The 16,835-nt window shown below is 49.3% G+C and overlaps 1 protein-coding gene across 1 annotated transcript in view; it reads left to right on the plus strand.

Moving 5' to 3' along the window:
- Window positions 1–16,835, plus strand: part of DHRSX (dehydrogenase/reductase X-linked) — a 271,705-nt gene that overhangs the window by 241,187 nt on the left and 13,683 nt on the right. The window contains exon 6 of the mRNA XM_026449577.1: window positions 12,105–12,312. Coding sequence (XP_026305362.1) covers window positions 12,105–12,312 — 208 coding nt within the window. The remainder of the gene's footprint in view (window positions 1–12,104; window positions 12,313–16,835) is intronic.

The raw sequence follows: 16,835 nt of genomic DNA on the forward strand, positions 1-16,835 counted from the left end.
AGATCCAGGTGTGGGCAGGGCTGGTTCCTCCTGAGGCCTCTCTCCTGAGCTTGCAGATGTCATCATTGCCCTGTATCCTCCCTTGGTTGTCCCTCTGTGTGTGTCTGTGTCCTCATCTCCTCTTCTTATAAGGACCTCAGTCCCATTGGATCAGGACCCACCCTAAGACCTCATTTTACCTGAATCACCTCTTTAAAGACTCCATCTCCGGCCAGGCGCAGTGGCTCACGCTTGTAATCCCAGCACTTTGGGAGGCCGAGGCGGGAGGATCACCTGAGGTCAGGAGGTCAAGACCAGCCTGGATAACACGGTGAAACCCTGCCTTCACTTAAGAAAATACAAAATTAGCCTCCCAGCTACTCGGGAGGCTGAGGCAGGAGAATCGCGTGAACCTGGGAGGTGGAGGTTGCAGTGAGCCAAGACCGTGCCACTGCACTCCAGCCTGGTGACAGAGCGAGACTCCGTCTCAAATAAAACAAAATAAAGTAAAATACATGGTGGGTAAGGCCACAGTAGAAAGAGCAGTGATTCTTTCTGCATCCATGAGGACGCCCCTGTGATAGAAACCCTGCTACGTGCCGTGAATTTCAAACACTGAAGTCAGTCGTTGCTGGCCATGCAGTGTGGCAAGTGGATTCAACTTGAGGAGACCCCGCGCTAGTTAATAAGTGATGATGTTTGCCAGCTTAACATTCAGTGAGACCACGTGGCCGAAGCACATTTTATTTTTTGACGTGCTTATCCATTGTGCGTAGTGACAAGCTGTCAGTGGCTTTGGATAGATGCATTGAACCGATCACCTTGCTCGTGTCGTAGAAGGTGGGGGCTTCATGTTCAAGAAGTAACATGCCCCAAATTGAGTTGACATTTGTCAGGGTACAGGCTGGAGTTACGGAATACAATCAGGTGCCCAGTGCTCCAGAGCCAATATATTTGTGATTGATCGCAGATATTTGTGGTTGATAGCAAGGATGCTTCCCTCGAGCCTCCAGAGGCAGTGTGGCCCTGCAGATGGTTTGGTTTCACCGAGTTCTGTCAGGAACATCGGTGTGGATTCTCTGAGCCACACTAGGACCAGCCACTGTGGATTCTCTCAGTTGTACTAAGGGCAGACACGTGGATTCTCTGAGCCACACTAGGGTCAGCCACATGGATTCTAGGAGCCACACTAGAACCAGCCACCATGGATTTCCTGAGCCACACTAGAACCAGCCACGTGAATTTTGAGCCACACTAGGGCCAGCCACGTGGATTCTCTGAATCACACTAACGGCAGCCAAATGGATTCTCTCAGCCACACTAGGACCAGCCACATGGATTCTAGGAGCCACAGTAGGGCCAGACACATGGATTTTCTGAGTCATACTAAGGGCAGCCACATGGATTCTCGCAGCCACACCAGGACCAGCCACGTGGGTTCTCGGAGCCACAGTAGGACCAGCCATGTGAACTCTGAGCCACCCTTGGACCAGCCACATGGATTCTCTAAGCCACATTAAGACCAGACACGTGGGTTCTCCGAGTCACACTAGGACCAGCCACGTGGGTTGTCTAAGCCACATTAGAACCAGACAAGTGGGTTCTATGAGCCACACTAGGACCAGCCATGTGAGCTCTCTAAGCCACTTTCAGACCAGCCACATGGATTCTGTAAGCCGCATTAGGACCAGCCACGAGGGTTCTCTGAGCCACATTAGTACCTGCCACGTGGATTCTCAGAGCCACACTAGGACCAGCCACGAGGCTTCTCTGAGCCACACTAGGACCAGCCACATGGATTCTCTGAGCCACACTAGGACCAGCCACGAGGCTTCTCTGAGCCACATTCGGACCAGCCACAAGGGTTCTCTGAGCCACACTAGGACCAGCCACAAGGGTTCTCTGAGCCACACTAGGACCAGCCACGAGGCTTCTCTGAGCCACATTAGGACCAGCCACAAGGGTTCTCTGAGCCACACTAGTACCAGCCACGTGGATTCTCTTAGCCACACTAGGACCAGCCATGTGGATTCTCTGAGCCACACCAGGACCAGCCACATGCGTTCTCTGAGCCATGCTAGGGCCAGCCATACAGAAGCATTGGGATTTTAGGACCTCTGCCGTAAGATCTCTCGGGAGCGAGGGGGTTACTTCACTTCCTTACTTTCGTGGGTTTTCTCCCTTTACATCTTAGCATGTGAAATGTGTGCAGGACCAGGCATGCCAAGTCTTTGCTACTGTGAATAGTGCCACAATAAACATGTGTACATGTGTCTTTATAGTAGAATGTACAACCCCATCAAAAAGTGGGCAAATGATATGAACAGAGACTTCTCAAAAGAAGACATTTATGCAGCCAACAAACGTATGAAAATGCCCATCATCACTGGTCATTAGAGAAATGCAAATCAAAACCACAATGAGATACCATCTCACGCCAGTTAGAATGGCCATCATTAAAAAGTCAGGAAACAGGCTGGGCGCAACGGCTCACGCCTGGAATCCCAGCACTTTGGGAGGCTGAGGCAGGTGGATCATGAGGTCAGGAGATCGAGACCATCCTGGCTAACACGGTGAAACCCCGTCTCTACTAAAAAATACAAAAAACTAGCCGGGCGAGGTGGCGGGCGCCTGTACGTGGTGGCAGGTGCCTGTAGTCCCAGCTACTCGGGAGGCTGAGGCAGGAGAATGGCATGAACCCGGGAGGCGGAGCTTGCAGTGAGCCGAGATCGCGCCACTGCACCCCAGCCTGGGTGACAGAGCAAGACTCCGTCTCAAAAGAAAAAAAGGTCAGGAAACAACAGGTGCTGGAGAGGATGTGGAGAAATAGGACCACTTTTACACGGTTGGTGGGAGTGTAATCTAGTTCAGCCATTGTGGAAGACAGTGTGGCACTTCCTCAAGAATCTAGAACTATTCATTGATATTTGGCTATTTTTTTCCTTTATATAGGAATATGTTGAAAGATAGATAAATATAACCAAGTGTAAAAGTATGCGAAAGGATGTATAATGTGTGCACACATACTTCCACATATATTTTTTGAGACAGGGTGTCTGTGATACAATTAAAGGGTTGCTGGCCAGGTGTGGTGGCTGACACCTGTAATCCCAGCACTTTGGGAGGCTAGGCAGGCTGATCCCCTGAGGTGTACAATGCACCCAGTCTGTGGTATTCTGTGATAGCAGCCTGACATGGACTAAGACACCTCATAAGAAGAGGGGACGAGGACAGACACCCATCGCCCAGACTGGAGTTCAGTGGCACCATCTCGGCTCACTGCAACCTCCGCCTCCCGGGTTTAAGTGATTCTCTTGCCTCAGCCACCTGAGTAGCTGGGATAACAGGCGTCCGCCACCACACCTGGCTAATTTTTGTATTTTTAGCAGAGAGATGGAGTTTTGCTATGTTGCCTAGACTGGTCTTGAACTCCTGACCTCAAGTGCTTCACCTGCCTCAGCCTCCCAAAGTGCTGGGATTACAGGTATGAGCCACCGCGCCCGGCCAGAGGCTTTTATTTTCTAAAACAAAAATGTTGACAGTATCACACAACATCTTGATGGTTACAGAGACAGATAATTGTCATGAAACTAGGAATGATTGTCAGGAAACAATCTCACGCCAAAAGTAGGGATAACTGCTTTCTTTATTTGAGTCTTCCTCTAGGAGACCAAATAACAAGCCTTTAACTGGTTTTTGTTTGTTTTTGTTCTTGTTTTTTTTTTGTTTTTTGTTTTTTTCTTTTTGAGACAGAGTCTTGCTCTGTCACCCAGGCGGGACTGGAGTGCAGTGGCATGATCTTGGCCCACTGCAACGTCCGCCTCCCGGGTTCAAGCAATTCTCCTGCTTCAGCCTCCCAAGTAGCTGAGATGTTAGGCACGTGCCACCATGCCTGGCTAATGTTAGTATTTTGTTGCACAGACTGGAGTGCAGTAGCAGGATCTCAGCCGACTGCAACCTGCACCTCCCGGTTTCAAGCAATTCTCCTGCCTCAGCCCCCCCAGTAGTTGGGATTATAGGTATGTGCCACCACACCAGGCTAACTTGTTTTTTTGTATTTTCAGTAGATGGGGTTTCACCATGTTGGCCAAGCTGGGCTGGAACTCCTGACCTCAAGTGATCCACCTGCCTCGGCCTCCCAAAGCGCTGGGATTACAGCTGTGAGCCACTGTGCCTGGCCAACAAGGCTTCCTTTAATTCTTTTTGTTTAATGTTTACCAAAAGGGATGGCACAGTTGAAAAGTGGGCTTTTACACGACTCTTTCCTAGACCAGAAAAATCAGTATCAGCAGGGATCTTGTTTGAAATGCAGATGCTTAGGCTGGGCACGGTGGCTCACACCTGTCATCCCAGCACTTTGGGAGGCTAAGGCGGGTGGATCACCTGAGGTCAGGAGTTTGAGACCAGCCTGGCCAACATGGTGAAACCCCGTCTCTACTAAAAATACAAAAATTAGCCAGGCGTGGTGGTGCATGCCTGTAGTCCCAGCTACTCAGGAAGCTGAGGCAGGAGAATTGCTTCAACCGAGGCTCAAAAGGCAGAGGTTGCAGTGAGCCAAGACCATGCCACTGCACTCCAGCCTGGGCTACGAAGCAAGATTCTATCTCAAAAGAAAAAAGAAAAGAATGCTCACATTCTCAGACCATCCTCCAGATCAGCTAAGCCCAAATTTTGGAGAGCAGGGGTTGGCGAGGAGACGGTCTTTGGGGAATTCTGATGCATGCTAAAATGTGAGAACGACTTGAATTTAAAATACACTGCTTTTTTTTTTTTTTTTTTGTATGAAAGATGTGATTCTTGGCTTTCACCTGATATAATTATTGCCAGTAATTAGTGTTAATTGCCAAGATTGATTTACTGGCTTGGAAAATTAGCGTTCTTGTAAAGGAATAAATCACAACGTTGTAATGTATTCCAAAAATCCAAGAGAGTTTTTACACATGACAGAGCCTGTCTCCTCAACTTGGCTGTACCGAATCATCCCTGTGGTGAAATAAATTTCAATGGAAAGCACTGTGGGAGGCCGAGGCGGGTGGGTCACCTGAGGTCAGGAGTTCGAGACCAGCCTGGTCAACATGGCAAAACCCCGTCTCTACTAAAATTACAAAAATTAGCCAGGCGTGGTGGCACATGCCTGTAATCTCAGCTACTTGGGAGTCCGAAGCAGGAGCACGGCTTGAACCCGGGAGGCGGAAGTTGCAGTGAGCCGAGATCATGCTATTGCACTCCAGCCTGGGCGACAGAGCAAGACTCCATCTCATATCCCAGCACTTTGGGAGGCGGAGGGGGGAGATCACGAAGTCAGGAGATCAAGACAAACCAGGCCAACATGGTGAAACCCTGTCTCTACTAAAAATACAAAAATTAGCTGAGCATGGTTGTGTGCACTTATAGTCCCAGCCACTCAGGAGACTGAGGCAGGAGAATCTCTTGAACCCGGGAGGCAGAGCTTGCAGTGAGCCGAGATTGCACCACTGCACTCCAGCCTGGCGACAGAGACTCCGTCTCAAAAAAAAAAAAAAAGAGCTCTCTTTGTTCACAGTATTTTCTGAGTTCCTGGTGGGCGACTCGTTATCAAGAATATTAAATGTAGGTGATAGTTATGAAGAATATTAAATATCCTATAAAGAGTGTAATGGAGTTGTTTGTACTGTCAAAGGGAAAGTTCAATTTAGACATGAAGGACATTTTTTTTTTTTTTGAGACGGAGTCTCGCTCTTTCACCCAGGCTGGAGTGCAGTGGCCGGATCTCAGCTCACTGCAAGCTCCGCCTCCCGGGTTCACGCCCTTCTCCTGCCTCAGCCTCCCGAGTAGCTGGGACTACAGGCGCCTGCCACATCGCCTGGCTAGTTTTTGTATTTTTTAGTAGAGACGGGGGTTTCACCGTGTTAGCCAGGATGGTCTGGAACTCCTGACCTCGTGATCCGCCCGTCTCGGCCTCCCAAAGTGCTGGGATTACAGGTGTGAGCCGCCGCGCCCGGCCATGAAGGACTGTTATAATACTTACAGGTGTGTTGGATGCCACCCGCACTTGCTCATTAAAACAGTGATTATCATCAGGTTTAACGAGCAGTGGGAAAATAGCTCCAGTCCACTAGGTTATGAGCAGTCGATTGAGTTTCTGTAATCGCATTGGCCATTGCATTATGCATGGATGTCCTGCAACTGAAATATGTTGCAATGCATAGGAAGTCAACATTAAAAAAAAACCTCCATCATCATTGCTTCTACACAAGTACCTCTGAAAGTGGATAAATAATCAATGCAAAAACTGCCTGTTGATCCATATAAAAGGACACCGTCTACCGAGACTGGCTGGTGGGGCACCGAGACATGACACGTATGCATCCTACAGTATCCATCACAATAACTTAGGAAGGGCTCCTTTTTTTTTTTTTTTTTGAGACAGAGTCTTGCTCTGTCGCCCAGGCTGGAGTGCAGTGGCGCGATCTCGGCTCACTGCAATCTTCACCTCCCAGGTTCACGCCCGCCACCACACCCAGCTAATTTTTTGTATTCTTAGTAGAGACGGGGTTTCACCTTGTTAGCCAGGATGGTCTCGATCTCCCGACCTCGTGATCCACCCACCTCAGCCTCCCAAGGTGCTGGGATGACAGGCGTGAGCCACCGCGCCCGGTCTTCACGATTTTTAATAACAAGAAGAGAGTAATGCATTATATAATCAGCGAGAAATGGAGAACTCAAATACCCTTTTGTAAGATCCAGATTTACCAGCAAGTGGTTTTTCTTCAGTTTCTTACTGAACAAGAAAGCTCGTTGAATGATTTTTGTTTTGTTGTGTTGTTTTGGACAGAGTCTCCCTGTCTCGCCCAGGCTGGAGTGCAGTGGCGCCATCTCAGCTGAGTGCCACGTCCGCCTCCCAGGCTCCAGTGATTTTCTCCCACCTCAGCCTTGCAACTAGCTGGGACCACAGGTGTGCTTTACCACACCCAGCTACTCTTTTGCATTTTTTATAGCGAGAAGGTCTTACTCTACTGCCCAGGCTGGTCTCGAACTCCAGCACTCAAGGGACCTGCCTGCCTTAGTCTCCCTAAGTGCTCAGATGACAGGCGTGAGCCACCACGCCCGGCCTAATACCAACGATTTTTGTCAGTCCTTAGGGTTTCATTTACAAACCTTAATGGGTGTGTTCTCCTGTGTCTCTGCTTTCATGCTTTCCCATTTCTGGTGTGGATATGTCTTCATCCCTAACCCCCACCCTGGGACTCTCTCCTGAACCTCCATGCCCCTCTTGGATTTATTTCTTCACCTCCCGGAGAGAAACGTATGGGCTTTCCCCCTGCCCCCACACCGTATTTTTAAACAATCTTAGTTGTCTCTTCTCCACGCACGCTACTGTGTAAAACCGTAATTACAGAACAAACCCCTCCATTTACTTTGGAAAAATCTGCCTTGGATGATACATTTTCTGCTTTTTCAAGTAACCATTCCTCTTACCCATCAATCAGATCCTGGAGATCCAGAACCAAATGCTTGTAGGTGATATTTAAAAGATGCTCGTGCCAGCAGGAAAGCCAGTCTTTGCCTCTCTGCACTTAATAACTTCCTGTTTCCTGGACTCTCCTCTTCCACCGGGGTGAGGAGATTGGAGAACTTTGCCTTAAAAAGGTATCGGGACAGTAATTGGGGGTTTGCAGTTTGTCTTGGATCAAAGAGGGGACTTGAGCTCTGAACTACGCAATTTCCTTGTCTTAATTCTTCCCGTCTCTTAAATTTCTATTTATTTATTTTTTATTATTTTTTAAATTTTTTTATTTTTTTGAGACAGAGTTTTCCTCTTGTCACCCAGGCTGGAGTGCAATGGCACAGTCTCGGCTCACTGCAACCTCCACTTCCCGGGTTCAAGCGATTCTCCTGCCTCAGCCGCCAGAGTAGCTGGGATGACAGGCACCCACCCCCACACCCGGCTAATTTTTGTATTTTCAGTAGAGATGTGGTTTCACCATGTTGGCCAGGCTGGTCTCGAACTTGTGACCTCAGGTCATCCACCCACCTCAGCATCCCAAAGTGCTGGGATTACAAGTGTGAGCCACCACACCCGGCCAATTCTTCCAGTCTCTTTATTACGTAGTCAGCATTTTGCAATCCCCTCCTACCCCGACCCCAACCCCCCAAAAGTTATGTTTCGATTGTTTATTATTTTGCAAAGTCTCCATGGCTAAGGAATCCCTTGTCACCCTTTGCTGACCTGCCCTTACTTGTTTCTAAGGCAGTAGACCTGAGGTTTGTTTTCCAGCAGAAAATAAAATCGGATAGACCTCAGGCCTGTTTGAAATGCTTGTTCCCCGGTGCCGTGCAGTGGCCCGATCTCAGCTCACTGCAAGCTCCACCTCCCGGGTTCACGCCATTCTCCTGCCTCAGCCTCCCGAGTAGCTGGGACTACAGGCGCCGCCACCTCGCCCGGCTAGTTTTTTGTATTTTAGTAGAGACGGGGTTTCACCGTGTTAGCCAGGATGGTCTCGATCTCCTGACCTCGTGATCCTCGCGTCTCGGCCTCCCAAAGTGCTGGGATTACAGGCTTGAGCCACCGCGCCTGGCCCATGGATTTCTTTATTACGGCTAGCAGATAGTTACGAATGTTAGCGCAGGTCTTTGAATACATTTTGCTTCTCAGAGAAGTTCCTATGTATTCCTAATTAGGTGGAGAGGAAAGTCTTTGAGGAGGAACCTTTATTTTTACAGGCCCTATGTCAGATTTTGGCGTGCGGCTTTCTGCTACCCATGGCTGCCTGATGAGACAGCGGCTGGAGGCAAAACGGAGCCCCTGGAGGGTTAAACGAGGGCGTAACTGCTCCTCATGCAAGCAATTCAAATATGCCTTTTGGACCACGGCAGGGGACATCTCAGAAAGTCTCAGCTCAGGTTGCGATTCCCCCGGGGCGAGCTTCCCGAGCGAGCCGTGTGATCCCCTCTGTCTCCGGTTACCTGAAGATGGGAGCGTTGCTCGGTTGCTAACATCACAGTGCTGGGGCTCAGAAAACGATCCCCGAAATGTTTCAGAGGCATTGGGACCAGAGCAGCTCTGCCATCTTGAATAGGGGCTGGGTAAGATGAGGCTGAGACTGGCTGGGCTGCCTTCCCTGGAGGTGGGTGAGGCAGTTCCAAGTCACAGGATGGCAGAGGAGGTCAGCACAAGACACAGGTCACAGAGACCCCGCTGATAAAGCAGGTGGCGGTAAAGCCGGCCACATTCCGCCAAAACCAAGATGGCCATGAGAGTGACCTCTGGGCATCCTGTCTGGTCCTGACACGCTAATTCTAATGCGTTGGCTGCTCAGAAAGAGTGTGCAGATGCCACGACATGGTCTGCAAGTGGGGATGGATCTTCAGCTCCGGGAATTGTGACCCCTTTCCTAGAAAACTCATGAGTCATCTACCCCTTGTTTAGTGTATCATCAAGAAATCACCATAAACATGGGCCACCAGCAGCCCTCGGGGCTGCTCTGGCTACGGAGGACACACTCTTTATTCCTCTACTTTCCCAGTAAACTTGCTTTCACTTGACTCTGTGGACCTACCCGGAGTTCTTTCTCACAAGATCCAAGAACCCTTTCGAACTCCTGAAGGGATGGGTGATGTGCCCACCTCTGCCTCCCAAAGTGCTGCTGGGATTACAGATGTGACCCACTGCAGCCAGCCAGAAAAGACTTTTTCAATCCATTTTTAATTTTTTTTTTTTTTTGAGACAGAGTGTCACTCTGTTGCCCAGGCTGGAGTGCAGTGGCGCAATGTCAGCTCACTGCAGTCTCCACCTCCTGGGTTCCAGTGATTCTCCTGCCTCAGCCTCCCGAGTAGCTGGGACTACAGGCATGCGCCACCACTCCCTGGCTAATTTTTTGTGTTTTTAGTAGAGACGGGGTTTCACCGTGTTAGCCAGGACGGTCTCGATCTCCTGATCGAGCCCACCTCGATCCGCCCACCTCGAGCTCCCAAGTCCTGGCATTATAGACGTGAGCCACCGTTCCCACCCCAAGGTTTAATTTCTTAATATCAATTTCAAGCAATGGTTTTAGTAAAAGATATTCATGGGCCAGGTGCGGTGGCTCACGCCTGTGATCCCAGCACTTTCGGAGGCCATGATGGGCGGTTCACTTGAAGTCAGGAGTTCAAGACTGGCCTGACCAACACAGTGAAACCCCAGCTATACTGGAAATACAAAAATTAGCCGGGCGTGGTGTTGGGCACCTGTATTCCCAGCTACTCGGGAGGCTGAGGCAGGAGAATCACTTGAACCCGGGAGGCAGAGCTTGCAGTGAGCCAAGATCGTGCCTCCGCACTCCAGCCTGGGCTACAGAGCAAGACTCTGTCTCAAAAAAAAAAAAACACAAAAAGGGCCAGGCATGGTGGCTCACGCCTGTAATCCCAGCACTTTGGGAGGCTGAGGCGGGGGGATCACGAGGTCAGGAGATCGAGACATCCTGGCGAACACGGTGAAATCCCATCTCTACTAAAAATACAGAAAATTAGCCAGGCGTGGTAGCGGGCGCCTGTAGTCCCAGCTACTTGGGAGGCTGAGGCAGGAGAATGGCGTGAACCCGGGAGGCGGAGATTGCAGTGAGCCGAGATCGCACCACTGCACTCCAGCCTGGGCGACACAGCGAGCCTATGCCTCAAAAAAAAAAAAAAAAGAATATCTATCTGAAAGAAGCAATGAACCTTCATCCACCTTGAAATATTGTTACAATAATTGTGTAGCAAATTGATCGCCTCTGGGCATCTTCGGAGCCCAGAGGAAAGCACATTATTGCTGAAATACTTCTCTTTGTCTTATTTAAAAGAACTATGAGGCCAATTCTAAGGCCAATGATCTATTCCTAACATTAAATTCTAAAAGGAGTCTATGGTGTTTGTGTGCCTTCAAGGGACATTATGTAACAACACAAATAACGTCTCTTTAAAAAGTGTTTCTGAAGCATCAAGAGAAAAAGTGGAACATTTTTACAGGAGCAAAGCTGGAAACATCCAGTTTTCTCTGTTTCTGATGATTGAGGTTACCAGACAGAGAGAGAGGCACGGTTCTCACTTCACCACGGTTATCCGATCGATTTTTATCACTGTGTCCTTGATACTAAAACATTTCTCTAAACTGCTTGAACCAAGGTGCAAAGAGTTTAACGCATGCTTTGGACACTGCAGAGCTTGCAATAGATGTGAGGAAAATCCTTGATAGCTTGGTAAGTTTGCCAAATTGCTCTTACGGATGTCTTCTATGATTTGAGACTCAAGAAGACCACATGTGGCCAGGCGCAGTGGCTCATGCTTGTCATCCCAGCACTTTGGGAGGCCAAGGTGGGTGGATCACCTGAGATCAGGGGTTCAAGACCAGCCTGGCCAACATGGTGAAACCCCATCTCTACTAAAAATACAAAAATTAGCCAGGTGTGGTGACAGGAGCCTATAACCCCAGCTACTCTGGAGGCTGAGGCACAAGATTCGCTTGAACCCGGGAGGTGGAGGTTGTGCCACTGTACTCCAGCCTGGGTGATAGAATGAAAATCTGTCTCAAAACAAACAAACAAAACAAAACAAACAAAAAAAAAAAACAAGACCACATGGAAAGCCAGGTGCAGTGGCTCCTGCCTGTAATCCGAGCACTTTGGGAGGCTGAAGCAGGTGGATAACTTGGGGTCAGGAGTTCGAGACCAGCCTGGCCAGCATGGTAAAACTCTGGTCTTTACTGAAAATACAAAAAATTAGCAGAGTGTGGTGGCAGGTGCCTGTAGTCCCAGCTACTCGGGAGGCTGAGGCAGGAGAATTGCTTGAACTGGACAGGTGTAGGTTGCAGTGAGCCGAGATTGCACCACTGCACTCCAGCCTGGGCGACAGAGTGAGACTCTGTCTCAAAATACATAAACATAAAAAATTAGTAACATAATTTAACGTGTCTGACCCCAATACAATTAAGGGATGAGTTTGTAGTAAGAAGGTGAACTAGAACAAACCGCAGGCATTGGAAAACTGGCCAAGACATGGCATGATCACACATGGGTCCGGGGGAGGTGGCTGCCTGTGGGCACGGCCGCTGGTACAGATGCTGCGCGGATGAGGCACTTAGGCGGGAATATGCCGTCAGCCTCTTACACCTTCTCCTGCTTGCCCCGCAGTGCCTGCTACTCAGCCCACGCAGCGTACGCCCAGAGCAAGCTGGCCCTTGTCCTGTTCACCTACCACCTCCAGCGGCTGCTGGCGGCCGAGGGAAGCCACGTGACCGCCAACGTGGTGGACCCTGGTGTGGTCAACACGGACCTGTACCGGCATGTGTTCTGGGGCACCCGCCTGGTGAAGAAGCTGTTCAGCTGGTTGCTTTTCAAGGTAAGCCCCTTCTGCTTCTCTGATTCATGACTACACGTGAAGATGCTACGGGAAAGGGTTCCCAGTGCGGACCCCAAGGGGAGGGTTCTTGGATCTCATGCATGAAAGAATTCAGGAGGAGTCTGCGGTGCAAAGCGAAAGCACGTTCATTAAGAAAGTAGAGGAATAAAGAATGGCTGCTGCGTAGACAGAGCAGCCCTGAGGGTTGCTGGTGGCCCATTTTTGTGGTTACTTCTTGATGATATGCTAAATAAGGGATGGATTATTCATGCCTCCCCTTTTGAGACCACACAGGGTAGCTTTCTGAGGTTGCCGTGGCATGTGTAAGTGTCATGGTGCTGGTGGGACTGTAGCAGTGAGGACAGCCAGAGGCCACTCTCGTCTCCGTTTTGCTTTTTGTGGGTTCTGGCCGACTTCTTTACTGCAGCCTGTTGTAGCAGCAAGGTCTTTATGACCCGTACCTCGTACCAACCTCTTATCTCATCCTGTGACTTAGAACGCCTTTACCGTCCAGGAACGCAGCCCAGTAGGTCTCCGCCTCATTTCACCCCGCCCCTGTTCAAGATGGAGTCACTCTGGTTCACACACCTCTGACACAACCACTTCCAGGCCGCGTGTGCGCTGTGGGGTGCTCGCATTCGGCGTGGTGTTGGTACATTCTCACCCCAAAGCCTTGGTTGCCTGCGGGCTCGGTGGGTGACGCTGTGTGGCTGTGTAGTGTCCGTAACTGAATCTTCTTAGGAGCTGGAGACCCTTTGGGGATGCCGTGGTAGGGAAGGGAAAGGCCGAGGGAAAAACACCCCCCTTTGTCTTTTGAAGGTTTGCTGAAAAATCAACGCCCAACATACAGTTTCCCTTATTGAAAGATGAATAAAGGAAATGACAGGCAAATGTATTCTCTTACATGGAGGAGAATGTCCGAGGAACTGCCCCATCGCACAAGGGATACACATGCTTTTGTCCTCTTCTTCTTAGGGGAATTGGGGGGGAATTTAGGGAACAGCAAATGATTTTTCAGGGAAGTCGATGGGTTTGAACACGTACAGTGGCCCAAAAACAGATAATGTTTTTTGTTGTTGTTGTTTGTTTGCTTGTTTCTTTTGAGATGGAGTTTCGCGCTTTGTTGCCCAGACTGGAGTGCAGCGGCGCGACCTCTGCCCAGTGCAACCTCTGCCTCCCGGGTTCAAGCGATTCTCCTGCCTCAGCCTCTGGAGTAGCTGAGATTACAAAGCATGCGCCACCACACCCGGCTAATTTTGTATTTTTAGTAGAGACGGGGTTTCGCCATGTTGGCCAGGCTGGTCTTGAACTCCTGACCTCAGGTGATCCGCCCGCCTCGGCCTCCCAAAGTGCTGGGATGACAGGCGTGAGCCACCGCGCCCAGTATCAGATAATGGTTTAGGACGAGACTGTCCAGGGACAGAGGCTGTTGAGCCCGCAGAACAGACAGTGGTTTATGAGAATTCTCTGCAGGGCTGTTGACAGACATCAGTCTTTCCTCCCGCGATGTGGGTTCGGAAACTCAGGGAAGGGGCCACTGGTCATTTTTCCTTCTTTGGCGGGTCTGGACTCAGGGAATATCAGAGAACAACTTCATCCTGTGCGTCGGGAGACACAGAGGACCCAGGACGGGGAGGTCAGGGAGATCTTGAGGCGTCTTCGGTTCCACACCGTACTTTGGGGTATTGGTTTTTAAGATCCAGCAACTGAATGGTCCCACATTTCTGCAGTGATCTGTGTTGTGACGATGCGTTATCTTCTTAAGCACTGCAGGATTTCATGCCCCAGCCATTCCCTTGAGTTTTTTTCTTTGTTTGTTTGTTTGAGATGGAGTCTCGCTCTGTCGCCCAGGCTGGAGTGCCATGGTGCGATCTCGGCCCACAGCACCCTCCGCCTCCCCGGTTCAAGCAATTCTCCTGCCTCAACCTCCTGAGTAGCTGGGACTACAAGTGTGCACCACCACGCCTGGCTGGTTTTTCTATTTTTAGTAAAGACAGGGTTTCACCACGTTGGCCAGGCAGGTCTCGAACTCCTGACCTGCCTCAAGTAATCTGCCTGCTTTGGTCTCCCAAAGTGCTGGGATGACAGAAGTGCGCCACTGTGCCTGTCCCCCTTGAGGTCTTTTGCAGTGATATGTATCTGGGAGCTATAGATTTACTTTCTTTCCTATCTATCTCAAATTGGGATTCTGAAGTTTTAATAGTTTGTTTACAAAACAAAGAAAGAACCTCGAGAAGCTTTTGTTTTTCCCATTACCTTGCAGAATCGTCTAATTAGCATTTTTAAAAGCATCTGCTTTTGAAACACTGCCACGATTCACCTTCACAACCGCGTGGGTTGAGGAATTTTCAGAAGAGCGATTCTAACTCAGCTTTCAAAATTCCTTGGGTGTCTATTGCTTTGTTGACGTTTTCCACCTCTTTCTGAGTCAGTTTAGACAGCTTGTCCCTTTAGATAATTATCTGTTTCGTCAAGTTTTGGAATTAATCCTTGGTTACAAATTTCCTTTTCTCCCTGTTGGACTCCTGGCATTGCTCTCGATTTCATCGGAAAGTCTCTCATGAAATGAGCTGCCCGCCCCCACCACAGACGTTTTCAGGGAATTAATTCCTTCCCTTATTTTGCAGTTGGCTTTCTTATCAATTGTTCTTCAAACCTCTAATTCCTCAAGCAATGGAATTTCTTTTTTTCTTTTACCTTTTTTTTTTTTTTTTTTTTTGAGACAGAGTCTTGCTGTGTCACCAGGCTGGAGTGCAGTGGCGTGATTTCAGCTCGCTGCAACCTCCGCCTCCCAGGTTCAAGTGATTCTCCTGCCTCAGCCTCCCGAGTAGCTGGGATTGCAGGTGCCCAACACCATGCCTGGCTAAGTGTTGTATTTTTAGTAGAGATGGGGTTGCACCATGTTGCCCAGGCTGGTCTCGAACTCCTGACCTCAGGCGATCCACCCGCCTTGGCCTCCCACAGTGCTGGGATGACAGTTGTGAGCCACTGCGCCCAACTGTACCGCCCTTATTTTGCAGTTTGCTTTCTTATCCATTGTTCTTCGCATCTCTAGTTCCTCAAGCAAAGGAATTTCAAAGTATTAGTTATTGTATTAAGCAGTAAGTTTTCGCTAGCAAGACACCACGATTTGGATACATTCCAGGCTTCTAAAACCCCCATGAATCCCTCAGACTGGCTTCGGTATCCAAGGAGAGCATTTGCTGTTTATCTCTTTTTCAATTTTTTTTTTTTTTTTGAGACAGAGTCTGGCTCTGTGGCCCAGGCTGGAGTGCAGTGGCCTGATCTCGGCTCACTGCAAGCTCCGCCTCCCGGGTTCACGCCATTCTCCTGCCTCAGCCGCCCGAGTAGCTGGGACCACAGGTGCCCGCCACCACGCCCGGCTAATTTTGTGTGTGTGTGTGTGTATTTTTAGTAGAGACAGGGTTTCACCGTGTTAGCCAGGATGGTCTGGATCTGCTGACCTCGTGATCCGCCCTCCTCGGCCTCCCAGAGTGCTGGGATTACAGGCGTGAGCCACTGCGCCCGGCCTCTTTTAAATTTTTTAGTGACCAGGTCTTGCCCTATGCAGTGCATTTTTTTTTTTTTTTTTTTTTTTTTTTTGTAGACACGGCATGTTGCTGGTCGCCCAGGGTGGTCTTGTGCGCTGGGATTAAGAGACAATGCCTGGTGGCAGCCTTGAAATCCTGGCCTCAGGTGATTCTCCCACCTCTGCCTCCCAAAGTGCTGGGATGACAGGCATGAGCCACCATGGCTGGCCTTGATCTTTTTTTTTTTTTTTTCCTAAATATTTAACAAGCAAAGTGAAACTTTAGCCACATGAATCGTTCTTTAATCCTTTGATCATCATCTGCAAATTTCGATTAAAAATAACCATGGGGCATTGCTTGAGTCACACTGCCTTTATATAAGAGACAACATTATGGAAACTTTAAAATTATAGAGTAGAAGAATATGCATTAGCCTGGAAATGAAACTAAAATAATCTAAGAATTTTAAAGAAAAGGCTATCCAGCAGCAGTAGCTTGATGCTGTCTTTATAATGCTAATTCTGTATTGCTGTGTATGTATTATTTACTAGTGCGTATGCATGCATGCATTGTATAGTAAGACTTGGAAGATCAGCTGGGTGCCGTGGCTCATGTCTGTCATCCCAGCACTTTGGGAGGCCAAGGTGGGTGGATTACTTGAGGTCAAAAGCTCAAGACCAGCCTGGCAAACATGGTGAAACACCATCTCTATTTAAAAATGCAAAAAAAATTGAGCCAAGCGTGGTGGTGCGTGCCTGTCATCCCAGCTACACGGGAGGCTGAGGCAGGAGAAGCGCTTGAACCCAGGAGGCGGAGGTTGCAGTGAGCCGAGATGGCACCGCTGCGCTCCAGCCTGAAACTCCACCTCAGACAAAGCTTGCAGGACCTGCCCAGTGGTCCCTGGAGAGAACCTGTGTGACGTACATATCTCTGTGACCTTTCATATCACCCGAGGGCAGAGTTGTATGTCACTCTGAAGCCCCATCCTCTGTC

This window comes from Piliocolobus tephrosceles, chromosome Y (genome assembly GCF_002776525.5).
Source record: "Piliocolobus tephrosceles isolate RC106 chromosome Y, ASM277652v3, whole genome shotgun sequence".
NCBI lineage: Eukaryota > Metazoa > Chordata > Mammalia > Primates > Cercopithecidae > Piliocolobus > Piliocolobus tephrosceles.